The following is a 20,962-nucleotide window of genomic DNA, read 5'->3' on the forward strand; positions in this document are numbered from 1 at the left end:
CATACACACTTAGCAGATGCTATTGTGGGTGTAGCGCAATGCTCGTGTTCCCAGCTCCAACAGTGCAGTAGTACCTAACAATTCACAACAATTCACAAATCTAAAAGTACAAGAATGAAACTAAGAAATATATAAATATTAGGACGAGCAATGCTGGAGTGGCATTGACTAAATACAGTAGAATATAATATAGTATATACATATGAGATGAGTAAAGCAGTATGTAAACATTATTAAAGTGACTAGTGCTCCATTATTAAAGTGGCCAGTGATTCCATGTCTATGTATATAGGGCAGCAGCCTCTAAGGTGAAGGGTTGAGTAACCGGGTGGTAGCCGGCTTGTGATGGCTATTTAACAGTTCAATGGCCTTGAGATAGCTGTTTTTCAGTCTCCTGGTCCCAGGTGTAATGCACCTGTACTGACCTCGCGTTCTGAATGGTAACGGGTTGAACAGGCAGTGGCTCGGGTTGTTGATGTCCTTGCTGGCCTTACTTTGACATCGGGTGCTGTAGGTGTCCTGGAGGGCAGGCAGTGTCCCCCCGGTGATGCGTTGGGCAGGCCACACCATCCTCTGGAGTGCCCTGCGGATGCGGGTGGTGCAGTTGCCGTACCAGGCGGTGATACAGCCCGACAGGATAATCTCAATTGTGCATCTGTAAAAGTTTGAGGGTCTTAGCGGGCAAGACAAATTTCTTCAGCCTCCTGAAGTTGAAGAGGCACTGTTGCGCCTTCTTCACCACACTCCCCGTATGGGTGGACCATTTCAGATCGTCTCCACTGTGGTCCCATCGATGTGGATAGCGACGTGCTCCCGCTGCTGTTTACTGAAGTCCACGATCAGCTCTTTCATTTTGTTGATGTTGAGGGAGAGGTTATTTCCCTGCCAACGCTCCACCAGGGCCCTCACCTCCTCCCTGTACACTGTCTCGTCATTGTTAGTAATCTGGCCTACTACTGTTGTGTCATCTGCAAACTTGATGATTGACTTGGAGGCATGCGTGGCCATGCAGTCATGGGTGAACAAGGAGTACAGGAGGGGGCTGAGCACACACCCTTGTGGGGCCCCGGTGTTAAGGATCAGCGAAGCGGAGGTGTTGTTTCCTACCTTCACCACCTGTGGGCAGTTCGTCAGGAAGTCCAGGACCCAGTCGCACAGGGCAGGGTTTAGATCCAGGGCCCGAGCTTAATGATGAGCTTGGAGGTTACTATGGTGTTGAAGGCTGAAGGTAATTCCTCTTGTCCAGATGGGATAGGGCAGTGTGATGGCGATGGCCTTGTCTGTGGATCTATTGGGGCGGTAAGCAAATTTAAGTGGGTATAGGATGTCAGGTAAGGTAGAGGTGAGGTGATCCTTAATTAGACTTAATTAGTAATTTAGTTCAGTTAACTGTGCTTTCTTGGGTACAGGAATAATGGTGAACATCTTGAAGCAAGTGGGGAAAGCAGACTGGGATAGGGAGAGATTGAATATGTCAATAAATACTCCAGCCAGCTGGTCTGCGCACGCTCTGAGGATGCGGCTAGGGATGCTGTCTGGGCCGGCAGTCTTGTGAGGGTTAACACGCTTAAATGTCTTACTCAAGTTAGCCATGGAGAACGAGAGCCCACAGTCCTTGGGAGCGGCCTGCGTTGGTGGCACTGTGTTATCGTCAAAGCGGACGAAGATGATTTTCAGCTTGTCTGGGAGCAAGACGGTGTCCGCAACGTGGCTGGTTTCCCTTTGTAATCCGTGATTGCCTATAGACCCTGCCACATACGTCTCGTGTCTGAGCCGTTGAATTGCAACTCCACTTGGTCTCTGTACTGACGTTTTGCCTGTTTGATTGCCTTACGGAGGGAAAAACTAAAATGTGGAGGTTCGCACTTTCAGTTTTACGCAAATGCTGCCATCGATCCATGGTTTCTGGTTTGGGTAGGTTTTAATAGTCACCGTGGGTGACATCCCCTATACACTTCCTGATGAACTCTGTCACGTGTTTGTGAAACGTCAATGTTATTCTCAGGTTACTCGGAAAATATCCCAGTCCGCGTGTTCAAAACAATCTTGAAGCATGAATTCCGATTGGTCACGCCAGTGTTGAATAGGCCTTAGCACAGACCTTAGCACTATAAGGAAGGGAGGAGCAAAATTGAGTCGTGATCTGATTTGCTGAAGGGAGGGTGGGGAGGGCCTTGTAAGCATCTCGAAAAGGCACGTAGCAGTGGTCTAGTGTTTTTCCTAAGTAACTACAGTCAATGTGTTGATAGAACTTTGGTAGCTTTTTCCTCAAATTTATTTTGTTAAAATCCCCAGCTACAATTCATGTGGCCTCAGGATATGTGGTTTCCAGTTTGCATAATGTTCCTTGAGGGCCGTTGTGGTATTGACTTGAGGGGGAATATACACGGCTGTGACTAACATATATTTTATGCTTAATGAAAGACATTCATATTTCAACCAATACATGCTTAGTGCTATTAGAAATAGCAGCAATGTGACTATTACAGAGCCAGAGCAACAGGAGGCAAAAGGAAGTAAAATTGTCAGTTTTGAAAGTCTAGGTTTGAAACAAAATATACCAGAAGGATAAAGAAAACAAAAAAACAAGTCAGATCTTTTACCTAATAGTGGCACTACAAACACGCATAAATTCACCTAGAAACACAGCCATTTGAAAACAGCAGGAATTGTGCAACGGCTCAATTTTTCCAACATATAGGAATAATATACATATGAGAAGCAAACTGACGTTGCTACATTTCCACTAACGTAATTAGATTTCCTGTCTGATTCCCAGTTCGTCCGCTAAATAGCAGCTGAAGATCACGAGGTCTCCCGGCCACCTGAAGCCAGATGCGTCTGGTTGGGCAATCTCAGCGTCAAAACTGAACAGATTTTGACACCTGACATCTTAAAATGACCCTAGCGATTGGGGTGTTATTTTTTAAATAACACATAGACAAGCGAGGAAACATCCAACTTATTTCCCCATTCAATTTGCTAATAGCAAACGAGTCAGATATAGCAATGCTACATACTGGAGGATACATGGAAGGTACTGAATTGAGAAAGAAATGCATTGCATTATGAACACCAGGGTGAACATTTTACATTTCAGTAATTTAGCAGATGTTATTTATCCAGATTTAACAGACACTCCTATCCAGAGCGACTCACATCTAGTGCATTCATCTGAAGACAGCTATGTGGGACATGCTTCGGACATTGCCAGCAGTAAGATTTGAAGTTGTTTTACGAAAAGACAATTGCTTTCGAATGGTATGTAATTTTGTATTTTTTTTTACCGTAATTGACGGAATGGATATCCCTTAAGCTTAATGGACATTTTATAGCAGGTGTACTCAACAGATGAAGAAGAGTTTGTAGAGATTCGCAATACAATGTTGAACACTTTTACTGTTGTTGAGTAAAAAAAAATGTTTACCTCCGCTCTAAACAAGGCATGTATTACATAACACACACTGTAAATAACCATCCTTGAATGTGACCAACAGTATAAGGTGAAAGTTTGAAAAATGTAAATAAAAAACATCCGCGAAATGCTCGCTACCACTCAGTCACTGTGGCGACACCAGAATGGGGGTTGAATCTGGCTCTAATCATCTTGGATCAAATTCTAAACTACGCCATAAGAAAATGAACTAATACTTGAACCGGTATCAGTAGTTAGGGGCAACATACCGCTCGCTCAAGGGTGAAGATTCACCTTCGGTACAGGTCTAGGATCAGCTTCCCTCCCCAATCCTAACCTTAACCATTAGTTGGGAAAATGCTAAAATGACTCAAGATCAGCGTCTAGGGGCAATATCTCCCTGCTCCCTTACCGCTCTGCCTCTGTGGCGAGACTATGATGATGTCCATGAGGCCCTCCACATTGGCCAGGACCGTCTCCTTGCTGCGGCCAGTGTGTTTGTCCACACGCTGAATGGACTTAGTCTGCCAGTCCGTCCAGTAGATCCAACGGTCTTGCTGCGAGAGTCGGGAGAAAGGGGTTAGAGGGGAGGACACCGGCTTCAACTGGGGGAACAAAGTAGAGAAAAAGAGAGGAGAGAAAGAAACATAGACGAGGAAGAGAGAGAGGGAGGAAGAAAATGAAGGTCAGAGATGGAGGGAAGTAGAATGGTTCAGTTTTATGGTTCAGTATGAGTGGAGTAGGAGGGAGAGCAAGTGAGGCAGTGAACAAACAATTGAGTGACGGAAGAGTGAAAGAGCAAGTGAGTGGACATGGCAGCCAGGGGGAGGGGTCAGGTAGTTGATTGACAGCTGGAGGGGATACCTGTGTGAGGGCGAAGGGGTGGGAAACAGGGCTGATGAGGATTTGCCGGAGCTTTCCGTTTAGGTCGGAACTCTCAATGCGGTCCAGGTGAGCATCCACCCAGAAGATCCTACACACACACACACACACACGCAGGAGTTAAACACACACAATCATAGTACATATACATACTAGGCAAAATACTTTGCAGAGATATTAGACAGAGATGAGAGGGATTTAACAGGAATTGACATCAAAGCTATCTATCAAGAGGCCAGAAAACTCCTGTACTGTACTATGATTTACTACACACAGGATTCCCACACCTTCTTAAACATTAAATTCAAGGACTTTTCAAGGACTTTCCAGGCCCAATTCCCTCAAATTCAAGGACCCAACATGGCATAGTTTGAGACACAGATCAAGGTTAATTACTGTTACAACACTGTGAGAGCTAGCAGGCTTTACAGAAGCTCACAGACAACAATTAAAAAGAGAGAGGCTTGAATGTGTGAACACTTCTCAATTGTTCTGTGTTACAGTGATGGCAGACTATGTGGTCTCTTGCTTTCTCTAACACAGCACAGCAAAACCACATCTTGTGTAAGTTGAGCGATAGAGACAGAGACTTATTTACAAGTTGAAGAGCTAAGTAACTCCTCCTCTTTTATTTCATTAGCACCAGCTTAACACAAAACATGTCGCAGAGCAAAAACATGAGTTTTTTTAAAAGTAAACAACAACACATGACCATGAATAAAATGTTTTGCAACAATAAAATATTAGATGAAAATGAAAAAACAAATTATAAATAAAACCTTTCCCCAATAAAACATTTCCCAGACCATTGTGTTCTGGGGTTGTTGGCCTTTTTGGTTCATTTGCTTTTTGTTGTTGATCACTTACTCATTGAGTAGTGTTTTGCTCCTTCGCAAACTGCTAAAACAGTGCCAAACCCTTGCTTTTTGCTGCTATACCCCTTCATTTGCTTTTCAGGACATTCACTTTTTCGTTGAGTAGTGTTTCTATTTCAGCTATTTGTGCTTTTTTTTAATCTTTAGCACCCTTTCTCAGGCTATTAGACTTGGCAATAAGAGTGAGGTTTCCTGTGCTCTCCGCTTTGAGTGCAAATTTGTCTGCTGAGGTCTCGAGAGCATTTATGTCATCTGTCATTTATGTAATTATTTTCTTCCCTTTAAGTTAATCTATTTCATCTATAAGGTCTTTTCTCTTTCTGTTTTTTTTGCTCATCCATTCTTCTCTGTCTGTTCTTCTTGATGTGTCACATACCTCTGCCTTGCTTATGCAAGGTGAGAGTAAGACGAGTTGGTGGCAAATTCTCCTTGATTTCTGAGCTCTCTGTCCTTTGACATATACTCGTAAAAATGTGTCCACGCTGTCTTGGACAGTGAGAGACAGAATAACAACAACAAAAATCCAGAAAAACGCATTTAGAAAATGTTATAAATTGATTTGCATTTTAATGAGGGAAATAAGTATTTGACCCCTCTGCAAAACATGACTTAGTACTTGGTGGCAAAACCCTTGTTGGCAATCCCAGAGGTCAGACGTTTCTTGTAGTTGGCCACCAGGTTTGCAAACATCTCAGGAGGGAGATCTAATCTTGTCCCTGACATCCTTGGAGAGCTCTTTGGTCTTGGCCATGGTGGAGAGTTTGGAATCTGATTGATTGATTGATTGATTGCTTCTGTGGAAAGGTGTCTTTTATACAGGTAACAAGCTGAGATTAGGAGCACTCGCTATAAGAGTGTGCTCCTAATCTCAGCTCGTTACCTGTATAAAAAACACCTGGGAGCCAGAAATCTTTCTGATTGAGAGGGTCAAATACTTATTTCCCTCATTAAAATGCAAATCAATTTATAACATTTTTGACATGCGTTTTTCTGGATTTTTTGTGTGTTATTTTGTCGCTTACTGTTCAAATAAACCTACCATTAAAATTATAGACTGATCATTTCTTTGTCAGTGGGCAAACGTACAAAATCAGCAGGGGATCAAATACTTTTTTCTCCCTCACTGTACATAGCATGCAGTACACTGTCAGCTTTCCACTCTGTTTCTTCCACTCCCTTCTGAAATGCTCCTAGTACAATATGGAGACGGCAACTGCCAATGTTTATATATTAAAATCTAGGAGGGCCTTCTCAACCTTTGAGTAAAATGACCGATTTACATTTGGTCCATCCAGGAGATCTGAACCATGTTTTCCTTGGTAGATCTTCGGTGCTCTTCTTATAGACCGCTTTAAGGTCCAATGTCCCATAAATTTAGAATCATAAAATCTCATCCCAACTTTGTCCTCATCCCATAAACGGCCCATGGGGCGGCAGGGTAGCCTAGCGGTTAGAGCATTGGACTAGTAACCGAAAGGTTGCAAGTTCAAATCCCCGAGCTGACAAGGTACAAATCTGTCGTTCTGCCCCTGAACAGGCAGTTAACCCACTGTTCCTAGGCCGTCATTGAAAATAAGAATTTGTTCTTAACTGACTTGCCTAGTAAAATAAAGGTAAAAAAATAAATAAAAAATAAATAAATAAATAAACGGATGTGGAAGTCACACTGCTTTGACTGAGTTTTTCTGTTAAGGCTCATCAAAGAGAAGTACATAGTCCTCCTCCCCAGCAGACAATTTTTAAGACAACAAGTGTTTGAAATGAGGAGCCAAGCTATGCACACACAGCTGGACTTTGCTGCCCTGCATGCGAAGGTCTGGGAACATTGCTGAGAACAGCACACCTAAGAGTAAAAAAAGAAGAAGATTGAAACCAAACACTTATTTCTGTTTCTAGCCTGTGTGTGAACCTGTGTGTGTCACAGAGAGAGAATATGAAATATGAAAACAAACATAACATGTTCCTAAAAATAATTTAATGTTACAGGTGACAGTTTATAAACCATGCCACTCACCTCCATCATATTCAGACACCACAATGTCTCAGCCCTCAATGTGTCCTCTTTGGGAACGCCAGTTATAATGGAGGTGGTGACTGTGGTAGTAGTTTCAAGATTGTCTAGGTGGTGATGTCAATGATGACTTTTCACATAGATCAATTGAGTCGGAGCTGTAAGAACATAAGTGTGCAAGTCTGATGAATGACTAGCTAGCTGGCTAATGTTAGCTAGCATTAGTCATGAAACGTTGTCACTAACAACTCTAGTGAACGTCCTTTAACTAAATGTAAACTTCACCTAACGTCATTTATTTTAAATGTTCACTGTCCAGCTCTGCTTGCCGCAAGTTGGCTAACGTAACATTAACAAATTAGCTAACTTTAGCAAGCTAGCACTATTGTCAGGTGTGATTCTGTGGGAGAACTGACTGAGACATCTAGATAACGTTAGCTAACAACAACATAGAAAACGTTAATTTGACCGAATAATTCTGTAACGTTAAAGTTAATTTACACAACCATGAAGAGACGGAATAATCTAGCTAACTAAGTAACGTTAATAACTAAGTATGGTTGTTGTATTCCTTTCTACATTACCAGGGGTAGGACCTACCTGCTTTTAACTTGCAGATGGCCGTCCTGTGTGATGCTCCAGCAGCATGGCTTGTCACAGCTGCTTCGTCCATGGCGTGAACTTTAATTGATTTGCTGCAGGCTCTGCATCGGGCCATATGGATGTCCCACTGATCATTAACAAGCCAGTCTTTGTAAATGTCTTTGGTGAGCCACGAGTCCTGGAATTGACATTTTCCAGGCATAGCTGAAGGTTCGCTTAACGTTACATGGAAGCCAAACTGGCTGCGAGCGTGCACCATGAACCAATTACCAAAACCAATTATATTAATTTGGGGACAGGTCAAAAAGCATTAAACATTTATGGCAATTTAGCTAGTTAGCTTGCACTTGCTAGCTGTTGCTAGCTAATTTGTCCTGGGATACAAACATTGAGTTGTTATTTTAACTGAAAAGCACAAGGTCCTCTACTCCGCCAATTAATCCACACAAATAGTTTCTAGTCATCTCTCTTCCTTCCAGGCCTTTTCTTCTCTTGACTTTATATTGCGATTGGCAACTTTCATAAATTAGGTACATTACCGCCACTGACCTCGTTTGTCTTTCAGTCACCCATGTGGGTATAACCAATGAGGAGATGGCACGTGGGTACCTTCTTCTATAAACCAATGAGGAGATGGGAGAGGCAGGACTTCCAGCGAGATCTGCATCAGAAATAGAACTGATTTCTATTTTAGCCCTTGGCAACGCATACGCTCGTTAGCGCGCTCGAGCATTGTGGGTGCAATAATTTAATAACATAGATTTCTACGCTTATTTTGCAACGCTCGCGCACGCGATGCGAGCAGTGTGGTCAGCCTGTTAGGTGTCTCGCTTGCTTGCCGCTGTTTAACCTGGATCATTCGACTTCAATCACTCATGTACGCAAGTGCAGACAGTTGAACGTAGGCCTATTACTGATGTTAAGTTAAAAAAAAATTGAAATACCTTACATTTCTATTCATGCACTAATTACAGTGCCTTGCGAAAGTATTCGGCCCCTTTGAACTTTGCGACCTTTTGCCACATTTCAGGCTTCAAACATAAAGATATAAAACTGTATTTTTTTGTGAAGAATCAACAACAAGTGGGACACAATCATGAAGTGGAACGACCTTTATTGGATATTTCAAACTTTTTTAACAAATCAAAAACTGAAAAATTGGGTGTGCAAAATTATTCAGCCCCTTTACTTTCAGTGCAGCAAACTCTCTCCAGAAGTTCAGTGAGGATCTCTGAATGATCCAATGTTGACCTAAATGACTAATGATGATAAATACAATCCACCTGTGTGTAATCAAGTCTCCGTATAAATGCACCTGCACTGTGATAGTCTCAGAGGTCCGTTAAAAGCGCAGAGAGCATCATGAAGAACAAGGAACACACCAGGCAGGTCCGAGATACTGTTGTGAAGAAGTTTAAAGCCGGATTTGGATACAAAAAGATTTCCCAAGCTTTAAACATCACAAGGAGCACTGTGCAAGCGATAATATTGAAATGGAAGGAGTATCAGACCACTGCAAATTTACCAAGACCTGGCCATCCCTCTAAACTTTCAGCTCATACAAGGAGAAGACTGATCAGAGATGCAGCCAAGAGGCCCATGATCACTCTGGATGAACTGCAGAGATCTACAGCTGAGGTGGGAGACTCTGTCCATAGGACAACAATCAGTCGTATATTGCACAAATCTGGCCTTTATGGAAGAGTGGCAAGAAGAAAGCCATTTCTTAAAGATATCCATAAAAAGTGTTGTTTAAAGTTTGCCACAAGCCACCTGGGAGACACACCAAACATGTGGAAGAAGGTGCTCTGGTCAGATGAAACCAAAATTGAACTTTTTGGCAACAATGCAAAACTTTATGTTTGGCGTAAAAGCAACACAGCTGAACACACCATCCCCACTGTCAAACATGGTGGCGGCAGCATCATGGTTTGGGCCTGCTTTTCTTCAGCAGGGACAGGGAAGATGGTTAAAATTGATGGGAAGATGGATGGAGCCAAATACAGGACCATTCTGGAAGAAAACCTGATGGAGTCTGCAAAAGACCTGAGACTGGGATGGAGATTTGTCTTCCAACAAGACAATGATCCAAAACATAAAGCAAAATCTACAATGGAATGGTTCAAAAATAAACATATCCAGGTGTTAGAATGGCCAAGTCAAAGTCCAGACCTGAATCCAATCGAGAATCTGTGGAAAGAACTGAAAACTGCTGTTCACAAATGCTCTCCATCCAACCTCACTGAGCTCGAGCTGTTTTGCAAGGAGGAATGGGAAAAAATGTCAGTCTCTCGATGTGCAAAACTGATAGAGACATACCCCAAGCGACTTACAGCTGTAATCGCAGCAAAAGGTTGCGCTACAAAGTATTAACTTAAGGGGGCTGAATAATTTTGCACGCCCAATTTTTCAGTTTTTGATTTGTTAAAAAAGTTTGAAATATCCAATAAATGTCGTTCCACTTCATGATTGTGTCCCACTTGTTGTTGATTCTTCACAAAAAAATACAGTTTTAAATCTTTATGTTTGAAGCCTGAAATGTGGCAAAAGGTCGCAAAGTTCAAGGGGGCCGAACACTTTCGCAAGGCACTGTATATCAATTCAAGCACTTTAAATAACCTTGATTTTTTTTCTCAAATTCACAAACTTTCAAGGATTTCAAGGACCCGTGGGAACCCTGTATACAAAACAGAATGTTCTGCAGAAAATAATTTGATTTTCTCGACTGAGATCTGCTTTGCATGCTGTTAGTTCCTAATATTTTCAGTCTTTCTTTCCCTGTCTGTCACACTCTCCCTCTGTAGGTTGACATTTAATGGGATGAGTCTTGTCCTAGAGGCAGAATGGAGCAATTTCTGCTAGATGGGCCAACTGCAATGTCAAATGTCTTTATTGTAAAAATTTATGAAAACAAAACTTTGCTTTTAGGTCTTAATTTAAAGTTCAATTAATTTAAGGGTTAGGCATTAGGGTTAACAGTGTGGTTAAGGTTAGAGTTAAGGCTAGGCAGATAATATTACTTTATGGCTATGCCAGCTAGTGACCAAGGCTGCAGCAAGGCTGCCTCCAGAACAAGATTTATTATGAAAAACACTAACCTGCGCTCCCTCCCTCTCTACCATTCCCTCTCTCTCCTGTATCTCTGTCATTCCCTTATTCCCTCCCTCCCTCCCTCCCTACCAATCCCTCGCTCTCTCCTATATATCTGTCTGTCATTTCCTTATTCCCTCCCTACCAATCCCTCGCTCTCTCCTATATATCTGTCTGTCATTCCCTTATTCCCTCCCTCCCTACCACTCCCTCTCTCTTCTTTATCTCTGTCTGTCATTCCCTTATTCCCTCCCTCTCCACCACTCCGTCTCTCTCCTGTATCTGTCTGTCATTCCCTCCCTCCCTCCATCCATCCCTCCCTGTCAGTCCCCTATTCCCTGCCTGTCTCCATTCCCCTCCCTTCCACTCTCTCGCTCTAACCTGCGTGTGTCGTAGTCCAGTGTGAGTCCGTTGGGCCAGCCCAGGTCTGTGTTAATCAGAACTTTACGGTCTGATCCGTCTAGGTGTGCCCGCTCAATCTTAGCAATGTGACCCCAGTCTGTCCAGAACAGGTACCTAGGGAGACCAATGAAACAATGACAACCCAGTTCCCGCACCCCCCCCACACACACACACACACACACAAACACAATTACAAACGCCCACAAAACCAATCTCTTCCACTATACCCTTCCACCCTCTTCCCTCAACCTTAACACTTCCCCCCCTCTATTCCTCCTCCTCTCCCCCTCTCACCCTTTGCTGGGAAACACAGCGATGGCCCTGGGTTCATCCAGGCTGTTGTTGACTAGTACTTTGCGGCTGGTCCCGTCCAGTCGGGCCACCTCAATGGTGTTGCGACCTGTGTCCGTCCAGTACATATTCCTGGTCACCCAGTCCACAGCCAGACCATCAGTAGTCTTCAGACCCTGGCTTATCACTGTTTCCATCCCTGTACCATCCAGGTTGGCCCGTCTGACCAGCACAGGAGAAGTTAAGTCAAACAATGAATGAATCAATCAGCAAATCAATTTGTTATATAATTTATTAAATCAAATCCTATTGCTCAAATACATTAATTACAAAGAGTTAAAACCCCAAATAGTAAGAAAAAATGACAGTGACAAGGATGAATTCCATGTGTGAGAATGCATGCGTGTGTGATTAAGAGTGTATTTATTGTGTGTGTGTATACACTGAGTATATAAAACATTAAGAACACCTCTTTACATGAAATAGACTGACCAGGTGAATCCAGTTGAAAGCTATGATCCCTTATTGATGTCACTTGTTAAATCCACTTCAATCAGTGTAGATGAATGTTTAAGAAGGATTTTTAAGCCTTGAGACATGTATTGTGTATGTGTGCCATTCAGACGATGACTGGGCAAGACACAAGATTTGAACGGGGTATGGTAGTAGGTGCCAGGCGCACCGGTTTGAGTATGTCAAGAACTGCAACACTGCTGGGTTTTTCACGCTCAACAGTTTTGTGTGTATCAAGAATGGTCCACCACCCAACGGACATCCAGCCAACGGCTGGCCAGTGGTCGAAAACAGGTCATTGGTGAAAGAGGACAAATGAGGCAGACACGAATTGTGCAGAGCAACAGACGGACTACAGTTAGTCAACTAACAGTTCAGTACAACATTGGTCCCCAAAGACCCATCAAATAATGCACAACTCGTTGTACCTTGACACGAATTGGGTATGGCAGCCAAAGACCTTGCAGAGGTCCACTTATTTCAGCAAAAAACAAGAAACCGCGGTTGCAGTGGGCTAAGGGACAAAAACACTGGAGAGTTAAAAAAACATTGCCTGGTCTGATGAATCCCGGTTCCTGTTATTTCACGCTGATGGGAGGACTAGGGTATTTGGAAAACTACATGAGTATATGCATCCATCATGCTGCTTTTCAACATTGCAGGCTGGTGGTGGTGGTGTGGGGTGTGTTTTCATGGCACACACTGGGTCCCTTGATAAAAGCGGAGCTACGTTTGAATACCACAGGATATCTGAACATCATTGCCAATCAGGTACATCCCTTCATGGCAGCTGTGTATTCATCTGCCCCATGCCACAAGGTTAGGATTGTCAAGGAATGGTTCCACAAACATGACAGTGAATTCAGCTTACTGCAGTGGCCTGCCCAGTCACCAGATCTCAATCCAATTGAGCATCCATGGGATGAGATGTAACAATCTATTTGGTGTAGAGATACACTACCAGCCAACTTGACACAACTGTGGGAAGCATTAGGCCAGCATCCCTGTGGAAAACTTTTGACACCTTATAGAGTCAATGAATTGAGGCTGTTCTGAGGGCAAAAGGAGGTGCAACTCAATATTAGGAAGGTGTTCCTAATGTTTTGTACACTCAGTGTATATTGTGAGTGAGCGTGTCTTTTTAGCATACCTGATAACATCAAGGCTGACATCGGTGTAGTAAAGCTTTCCGTCCACACTGTCGTAGTCCAGTGAGATGACGTTGTGCAGCTCAGGCACGGGCACATGCACATCTGTGTGGTCATTTGTGTCCAGGGAGATGCGTCGCACGCTGACCCGGTTGGAGAAGAGCAGGTAGGTCTCGGGGGAGTCGTCACATGACCTGGCATCCCCCTTGAGGAGGATGCCGGTGGGACAGGCACAGGAAGTACCGTTGGGGCGGGGCAGACACAGGTGGCTACAGCCCCCGTTCATTCTACCACACTTATTGAAACCTGGAGGGGGGAGAGATGGTGTGTAAGAGAGAGAGAGAGAAAGAGAAAGAAGCAAACCAAGTCAAACTTTTGTTGCAGGTACAGAAATAGGGGTAGCAGCAGCATATTTATGGGTTTCATTACATTGCCATTACATACAGGCAACTGATTCCATTGAAAGTGAAGCGAGAGAGGGAAGACTAACAATAAATAGATAATACAGGGGATAAAGGGAGGACAGCAAACGTGTAAGTGCCACGCAATTCCAAACACACCAACCAAACAACCTTCCCAGATTTTTTGCAGTCTGTGATTTTCTAAAATGAAATGATCACAAGTAAGGTCACTCCCATATAATTCTATGGTCATGCCCACTAAGGCCAACTTAGAATGGTTGATGTACCAGGCTTTTATGCGACATGCGCAATAGCCTGGGGACGAGGTTAAACCAATGCGAACCCCTACCCACACCTTCCTCTCTGCTGTTCAGAGGCCAGTGTGCCATTCGTACACTCACCCAGTGGCTTCTCTCTATCCACGGCCTGTATGTCCATGAGCCCGGGCAGGTTGCTGCGCACGGTGATGGTGTTGGCGCCGGTGGTTTTGTCAGCCCGCTGGATGCTGCGGCTCTGCCAGTCGGTCCAGTAGATGTGTGGTCCTAGTAGGGTCAGACCGTACGGGTGTTGAACCGGGGATACCAGGGTACGGCGGTTCAGCCCATTCAGGTCTGCCGCCTCGATGCGCTACGGGAGGGAAAAACTTAGTTAATTCAATAGGCCGGTTTTCCAGACACAGAATAAGCCTAGTCCTGGATTTTAAAACTTCTTCAATGAAGATTCTCCATTCTTCTTCTCCAATAAGAACACAGAATTGTCATTTCAGTGGCAAAATGCTTTTGCTATGGTGTGTCCTACTTTAAACATGACCTAGCTGTGGAACAAAAGCCTGCACACTCTGTATCTCTCAGGATTGGTTGACCTCTGCTTTAGCTTTTCGGGACAGGGCGACTGACCTCTGTGTGTGCGTCAGCCCACAGTAGCTGTGAGCCGGCACTGTCGATGGCCAGTCCGTTGGGCCAGCCAAGGTTGTTACTGATCAGAACCAAACGGTCTGAGCCATCCATCGCTGACCGCTCCAGCTTAGCATGCTCCCCCCAGTCTGTCCAGTACATATACCTGGAGGAGAGAGAGAGAGAAATGAATGTCACACCGGAAGTCGTTAGTAGACTGACAAAGGAGAGCGAACTATGTTTAAAAAGTAAATTCCTTGGGTGTAATTCACGACGGGTCAACTTTTATTGACCTGCAAACAAAAATACCTAAATACCTAAAACACACAGGAACTAACTCTCTCATAGTCTGCATATGATTATTCAGTACATTGATAGTAAAAATTACATTTTAATTGAAAAACAAGTGCAAAATCAGCACTTGGAGCTAAACACACTGCTGTGCACAGTGAACCCGTTAGCCAAACTCTAACTCCTTACCCCATCTCGTGGTAGAGGGCGATGGCTCGCGGGCTGTCCAGGTTCTGCCAGATCAGAACCTTCCTCATGGAGCCGTCCAGGTTGGCCACCTCGATACGGTTCGTTCCGGTGTCCGTCCAGTAGATCTTTCGACCCACCGCATCCACCGCCAGACCATCAGTGGTCATCAGACCTGGAGAGCGAGAGAAAAAGAGAGGAAGAAGGAAGGACAATAAAGAAATAAAGAAAGAGTGGAAGAAAGGAGCGAATTAGATAAAGTTAGGGAGAAGAGAGAGGATTAGAGGAAGTGAGAGAAGGGTATGTAGAAGAATAGAAGTTGAAATATTTCAGTGCTACAGGTCATTTGTTTTACAATATAGATGAATATTCCTCTGTAATACAGCAGATAGACAAAAAAGATACTAGCCTATCTGTAATATGATTCAGATACTGTATGTTTTGATTTATGAAATAAAGTTGATTGATTATTTCCCTCACCTGTAGCGATGATATCCTCATGAGCCGTCCCATTGATGTTAGCTCTACTCACCTTCTTCAGTGTGCTGTCTGACCAGTACACTTTACCTGCAGGGGGCAGTAGACACACACACATCAAGGTTACAAAGACATACTGTTAGTCACTGTTTCACCTCCACATCAGTGGAGGCTCCTCAGAGGAGGAAGGGAAGGATCATCCTCCTCAAGAAGTTCATAAAAAATTTAAATAGTGAAGCTTTAAAAAGTTATCCATTATAGATAAAAGTATACTAACTATATTTACGTCACCAGTGACGTGAATATAGTTAGTTTAGTTTTTAATTAATAGTTCTAATAATAATTTAAAACACACAATGCAATGAAGGTCTACAGTCGCCGCAGAAGTACTCTCTGGGGTAGTACCATGGTTTAGCCGGAGGACAGCTACAGTAGATTCCGTCCTCCTCTGGGAACACGGACTTCAATTCAAAATCTAGGAGGCTCATGGTTCTCACTCCCTTCCATAGACTTACACAGTAATTATGACAACTTCCGGAGGACGCCCATCAACCTATCAGAGCTCTTGCAGCAAGAACTGACATGTTGTCCACCCAATCAAAGGATTAGAGAACAAATATATTTATTCATAAATTAAGGAGAATTAAGAGAGCGAGCTAGCTATATTTTGTTGTATTTTTTTTCCACTTTCTCAGCTAATGAATGCAGCTAGCTAGTTTAGCCTACTCAAACACCCGGCTCAAACAGAGAGGGATGCTATGTTAGCTTGCTGGCTATGGCTATCCAACACTGGAACTCTTTTAAATCAAGATAAGCTTTTGGTTTTATAAATGTATTGCCACCGGGGCCCAATGTAACTGCTAAACTGCGTGATTGTAGCAGGTTTACTAACGCGTTAGTTCTATTAGCTATGTTGACTATGACATTAGCTAATATGGTGACAACGATGTAGACTGTGTGTACCGATTAGCGTTAATGGTATGAAGGTTTGACTTGGAAAGGTTTTTTCGCCTGGTCACAGACAGCTAATGTGTTGTGCAATGAAGTCCACAAGTGAAGGGAAAAGGAGACAGGAAGACAGCGTAAATGAGAGAAAGAATTATACAAGGAGCAAAGTGATCATGCTGTTTGTATGTGGCTGCTATGAAAGTGAACTGCGTGTGCGTGCGGGTGATCAGGGGTGTATTTTATTCTGCCGATTCTGTTGAAAAAGGTTTTTAAACAGAAGCAAACAGAACAAAACGGGGATCAACATACCTGAATTTGTCCAATATAAACTCTTATTTGCAACTGCTTGACAAATGATTACACCCTAGATCAGCTAGATGTAGGGAAGAGTGTGCAAGGCAGTATTGAATGTGTCATTCACTGTCTGTCACCTTGATTACTAAAACATTTATCTCAACCTATGTGTGGTAAACTTTCATTCGTAGGATACGTTGTAGCAACCTCATGATGGCTATTGGTAACATTTTTGTATCATGTACTAGCCTAAACCTATCAATGTTAAATTGAGCTGGATGAATGAAATATGAATGACAGTCATTCAATACACTGTAATAGAAATAAGGCCATGCTCAATGAAAAAATGTTTTGCTCCCTCATCTTAAATGGCACTGACCACCACTGGTGCACATTCAGATCACAATTAAAAAATGACACTTTTTTGTCAAAGGACACTGATGATGAAGCCTTTTCGGGCGAAACGTCTGGTTTGAAAGATTGAATACATTTTTATTTATATTTACTGCAAAACCTAAGTGCAGACCTTCCTAATTTTCCTGTTCATACCACAGAGATGGCAGAAAAGCTGAAACACACGCACAGATGCACACACATACACACCCTCTTTAGGGTCCACTCCGATGGCGATGGTGTTTTTCATGGATCTGTTGACAGCCAGCACCACATCAGCAAAGTAGGGGATGTCCAGAGAGACCATCCTGATATCAGTCCGCCGTGCAAAGATCAGGAAACTACTCATCCCTACAACCAAGGCACAACACTGTCAGTATGGAGAGTACAGGTTATGGACTAAAACCACCTTATATTTAGGATTATGATGAGGTTATACAGTTGAACTAAGCTTATGAGGCATTTGTAAGTGATATTCTTTAAGAATCAACGGGCTGTAAATACTGTATCGCAGCTTGGGCCTTGACGGTGAAGGTAGTAATTAAAGGGATGTCAGCAGTAACGTTTTCAAGATAGAGCACTTACAGGACAAAGAAAAGAGTGTGACGATAATGCAAAACACATTATTATCACAGTAAGATTTTTACTGAAAGTGCTCCATCTTGAAAACTTTACTGCTGACATGAACACTTGTTGGGACCATATCAACAGCGTACTAATGAACAAAATACTAAACTATGTTTGTTTTTTTCTCCTTTAAATCAAGATAAGACAATGTCTTATTAATCAAACATTGTTATCAATCTACTTGTGGTATCTTGGAAGACATAGTTTATTTACATCAATATCTCTGTGGTTAATTGTGTTGAGTGATGAGATACATGGTATAGTGTTGCTTTTGTTCTTGTTTTTTTAAACCTTTATTTTACCAGGTAGTCATACTGAGACCAAGGTCTCTTAAAGAGCCCTGAATTTCAGAAAATACAAAATGCAACAGAAACAGAACAAGGTCATAAAACATAAACAAATTCATCAGTAATAAGGTCCTCAATCAGGTGTCTAAATTGCCCCAGAGGCAATTTAGAAAAAACATTAGAAAACATTTAGAAAACATCCAATGCACCATGGGTTGTTGTACAATGGGTGCTAGTGGTATAATAATATTATATTGGTGCTATGCTACCATGTGTGCAGGTCTTTCCGTCCAGCTGAAGGTTGATGCCAGTAGGACAGGTACAGCTGGAGCCTTTTGAGGGTGGAGCCAATAGACACAGGTGACTGCAGCCCCCATTATTCACCGCACAAGGTGTCCGCACTAGAGAGTGAGGGACAGAGGGGGGAGAGAGCGCAATATATAATTATTCAACATAAAAACGTAAGATGATAGGTACAGTATATGTTGCCCACTCACAAACTATTGCAACAATGACATATGTGTATTACTTAACAGTTGAGAGTTTAAACAGTTGAGAGTTTATTTAACAGTTGAGAGTTTAAAAAGGACCTCAAACACAATTTAACCATGCTCTCTGGACTAGAGCCTCCATGGCCATGGGTTCTGTGCAGCAGGCTGAACGTTTGACATCCATACATACTTATCAGTGCTGCTTCAGCCTGGTATGAGCCCCAGGTGCTTTTTGCCCTCTGAAACACATATCTAGGATCAGTTTACCTGGCCTCAAATCTCGCTAGCGACAGGGAGGGACACTGGACCTGGTGTTGTAGGTGGGGGTCTAGTATCTTGTCACAAAATACTCAGAGGGCTAACAGGGCGGGCGGGCGGGCGGGCTCGCACGCGCGCACACACACACACACACACACACACACACACACACACACACACACACACCGGTGGTGCGGTAGCGGTGGAACATGTGAATATCCATGAGGTTCTCCAGGTTCTCGGCGAGTGTCTGTCGTCCCAGGCCAGTCATTTTGTTGGCACACTGGATGCTCTTTGACTGCCAGTCTGTCCAATAGAGCTTCTCCTCATGCAGAGTCAGCCCAAAGGGGTGGGGCAACTGACTGCCAATCAACACCTGGACACCAATGGAGGGGCGGGGGGAATAAATTATTAGCCAGTCTTCTGATTCAGAGAGTAAAAAGTCTCACTTGATTAAATACCCATCCAACATACAAAAATAGTTTGAAAATAAGCTAAAACTTGTAAAGACTATCCCTTCAAGACCACCTCACCTGTCTGTCTGAGCCATCAAAGTTGCCAAACTCGATGGTCTTCATCCCGGCGTCGGCCCAGTACAGGCGCTGTGTTTGGTAGTCAATTGCCAGTCCGTTAGGCCATGTCAGGTTGGAAGAGATGATGACGATACGGCTGGATGCATCCATCCCTGCCTGCTCTATCTTAGGACTCACACCCCAGTCTGTCCAGTACATATATCTATAGTACTCAGGGAAAATCATGTATCAGTAAACTGTACATGTATGTGGTATGCACAATTCATCTGTATACTGTATGTTCAGATTAGTTGTCAGTGGTAAACAACAAAGTCCATGCTGCGCTAACTTTTTGGGAGGACTCTATTGAACTGCTGGAAAAAAAGTGTGTTTACATGCTACTCTGCAAACTACTGTCAGAGGTGTCATTGGATATCTGACACCTGATATTGAGCCGTGACTTCTAACTCACCCTCCAATTGGGTCAACCACGATGTCCCTGGGTCGGTCAAGATTCTCCCAGATCAGAACAGTACGCATGCTCCCGTCTGCATTAGATACCTCGATACGATCTGTACCTGATCTCACACACGCACACACACACACTCACACAATTAATTATTGTTTGTACAACAAATTACTCAATAAAGACTAGTCAAAAAAGACTTCCTGGTAGTCTATAGCTGAAATGATACACAGTGGTACAAACTGAAGTTTGTACCACTACCCTATAGTAATTTAAATCTAGAACACGCGTACAGTTAAGGTTTCTTACCTGCGTCGGTCCAGTAAAGTTTGTTGGTCACCCAGTCAATAGCCAGACCGGCTGGACTTTCCAGACTTGTGTCCACCACCACCTGACACACACAATAACAACTAATTTCAATACAGTACAGTAACTTAATTGAAATACTCCCCCATAGCAAAAAAAAGTCAAACAGCTGTCAAATTAACTGTGATACCAGACTCTAATCAATAGGTGGCGACATTTGGTTAAAAGTAAAGTGCAAGGGACTTTAATCAATACTCTGATCTCATCAGCTAAAATGATTCCCCCAAACAATTGTATCTTACCAAGCATTAGACCAAACATCCACCACTATAACACTAAACTGTTTTCTTCTCTATTACTAGCTATTTTATTTGTAATGATCTTGATGGGTGAGTGTCTCACTTACTTTAGTAGAATGCACCTTCCATTGTACAGTAAGTGGCTCTGGATAGGAGCATCTGCTAAATTACTAACTAATATGGGAAATAATATTGGGAAGAACTGACCTCCTGCCTTGAGCCGTCCCATTGGGCCCGGTTGATGGAGTCGGTGGTGACGTCCGTCCAATAGATGAAGCCCTCCTCGGCATGCCAGTCCAGTGCCACGGCGTTGCGTACGTCGGCCAGCGGGATGACATCATCCGACATGTCCTCGGTGTCGAAGCTGATTCGTCGGATGTCCGTCCTTCGGGCAAAAAGCAGGAACTTGTCAAGACCTGATCAAAGACCAAAGGTCTTCTGTCAGTGCTCTAGGTTTACCAACAGGGTCATCACAACACACCAACATACACCAAGGCTCTGTTCCAATTATCCACACTAGCGTACCCCTTGGGATTAAGCAATGAATTGGGCATTCTAGTGTGGACAATTGGAACCTAACTAAACTAACACATGCTATTAAAG

At 43.3% G+C, this 20,962-nt stretch overlaps 1 protein-coding gene across 4 annotated transcripts in view; it reads right to left on the minus strand.

Annotated features, from left to right (window-relative positions):
• lrp4 (low density lipoprotein receptor-related protein 4) overlaps positions 1–20,962 on the minus strand; it is a 218,433-nt gene that overhangs the window by 14,290 nt on the left and 183,181 nt on the right. For 3 of the 4 annotated variants that reach the window (XM_021606794.2, XM_036980426.1, XM_021606797.2), the window contains exons 17-32: positions 20,567–20,775; positions 20,064–20,145; positions 19,761–19,866; positions 19,310–19,511; positions 18,963–19,152; positions 18,297–18,428; positions 17,324–17,464; positions 15,482–15,568; positions 15,005–15,176; positions 14,528–14,690; positions 14,033–14,258; positions 13,233–13,536; positions 11,573–11,791; positions 11,258–11,392; positions 4,280–4,388; positions 3,828–4,020 (exon numbers count right to left, since the gene is read on the minus strand). In XM_021606794.2, the coding sequence (XP_021462469.2) occupies positions 3,828–4,020; positions 4,280–4,388; positions 11,258–11,392; positions 11,573–11,791; positions 13,233–13,536; positions 14,033–14,258; positions 14,528–14,690; positions 15,005–15,176; positions 15,482–15,568; positions 17,324–17,464; positions 18,297–18,428; positions 18,963–19,152; positions 19,310–19,511; positions 19,761–19,866; positions 20,064–20,145; positions 20,567–20,775 (2,670 nt within the window). The remainder of the gene's footprint in view (positions 1–3,827; positions 4,021–4,279; positions 4,389–11,257; positions 11,393–11,572; positions 11,792–13,232; positions 13,537–14,032; positions 14,259–14,527; positions 14,691–15,004; positions 15,177–15,481; positions 15,569–17,323; positions 17,465–18,296; positions 18,429–18,962; positions 19,153–19,309; positions 19,512–19,760; positions 19,867–20,063; positions 20,146–20,566; positions 20,776–20,962) is intronic. The other variant, XM_021606795.2, reaches the window with a different exon arrangement.

Source organism: Oncorhynchus mykiss, chromosome 6 (assembly GCF_013265735.2).
Source record: "Oncorhynchus mykiss isolate Arlee chromosome 6, USDA_OmykA_1.1, whole genome shotgun sequence".
NCBI lineage: Eukaryota > Metazoa > Chordata > Actinopteri > Salmoniformes > Salmonidae > Oncorhynchus > Oncorhynchus mykiss.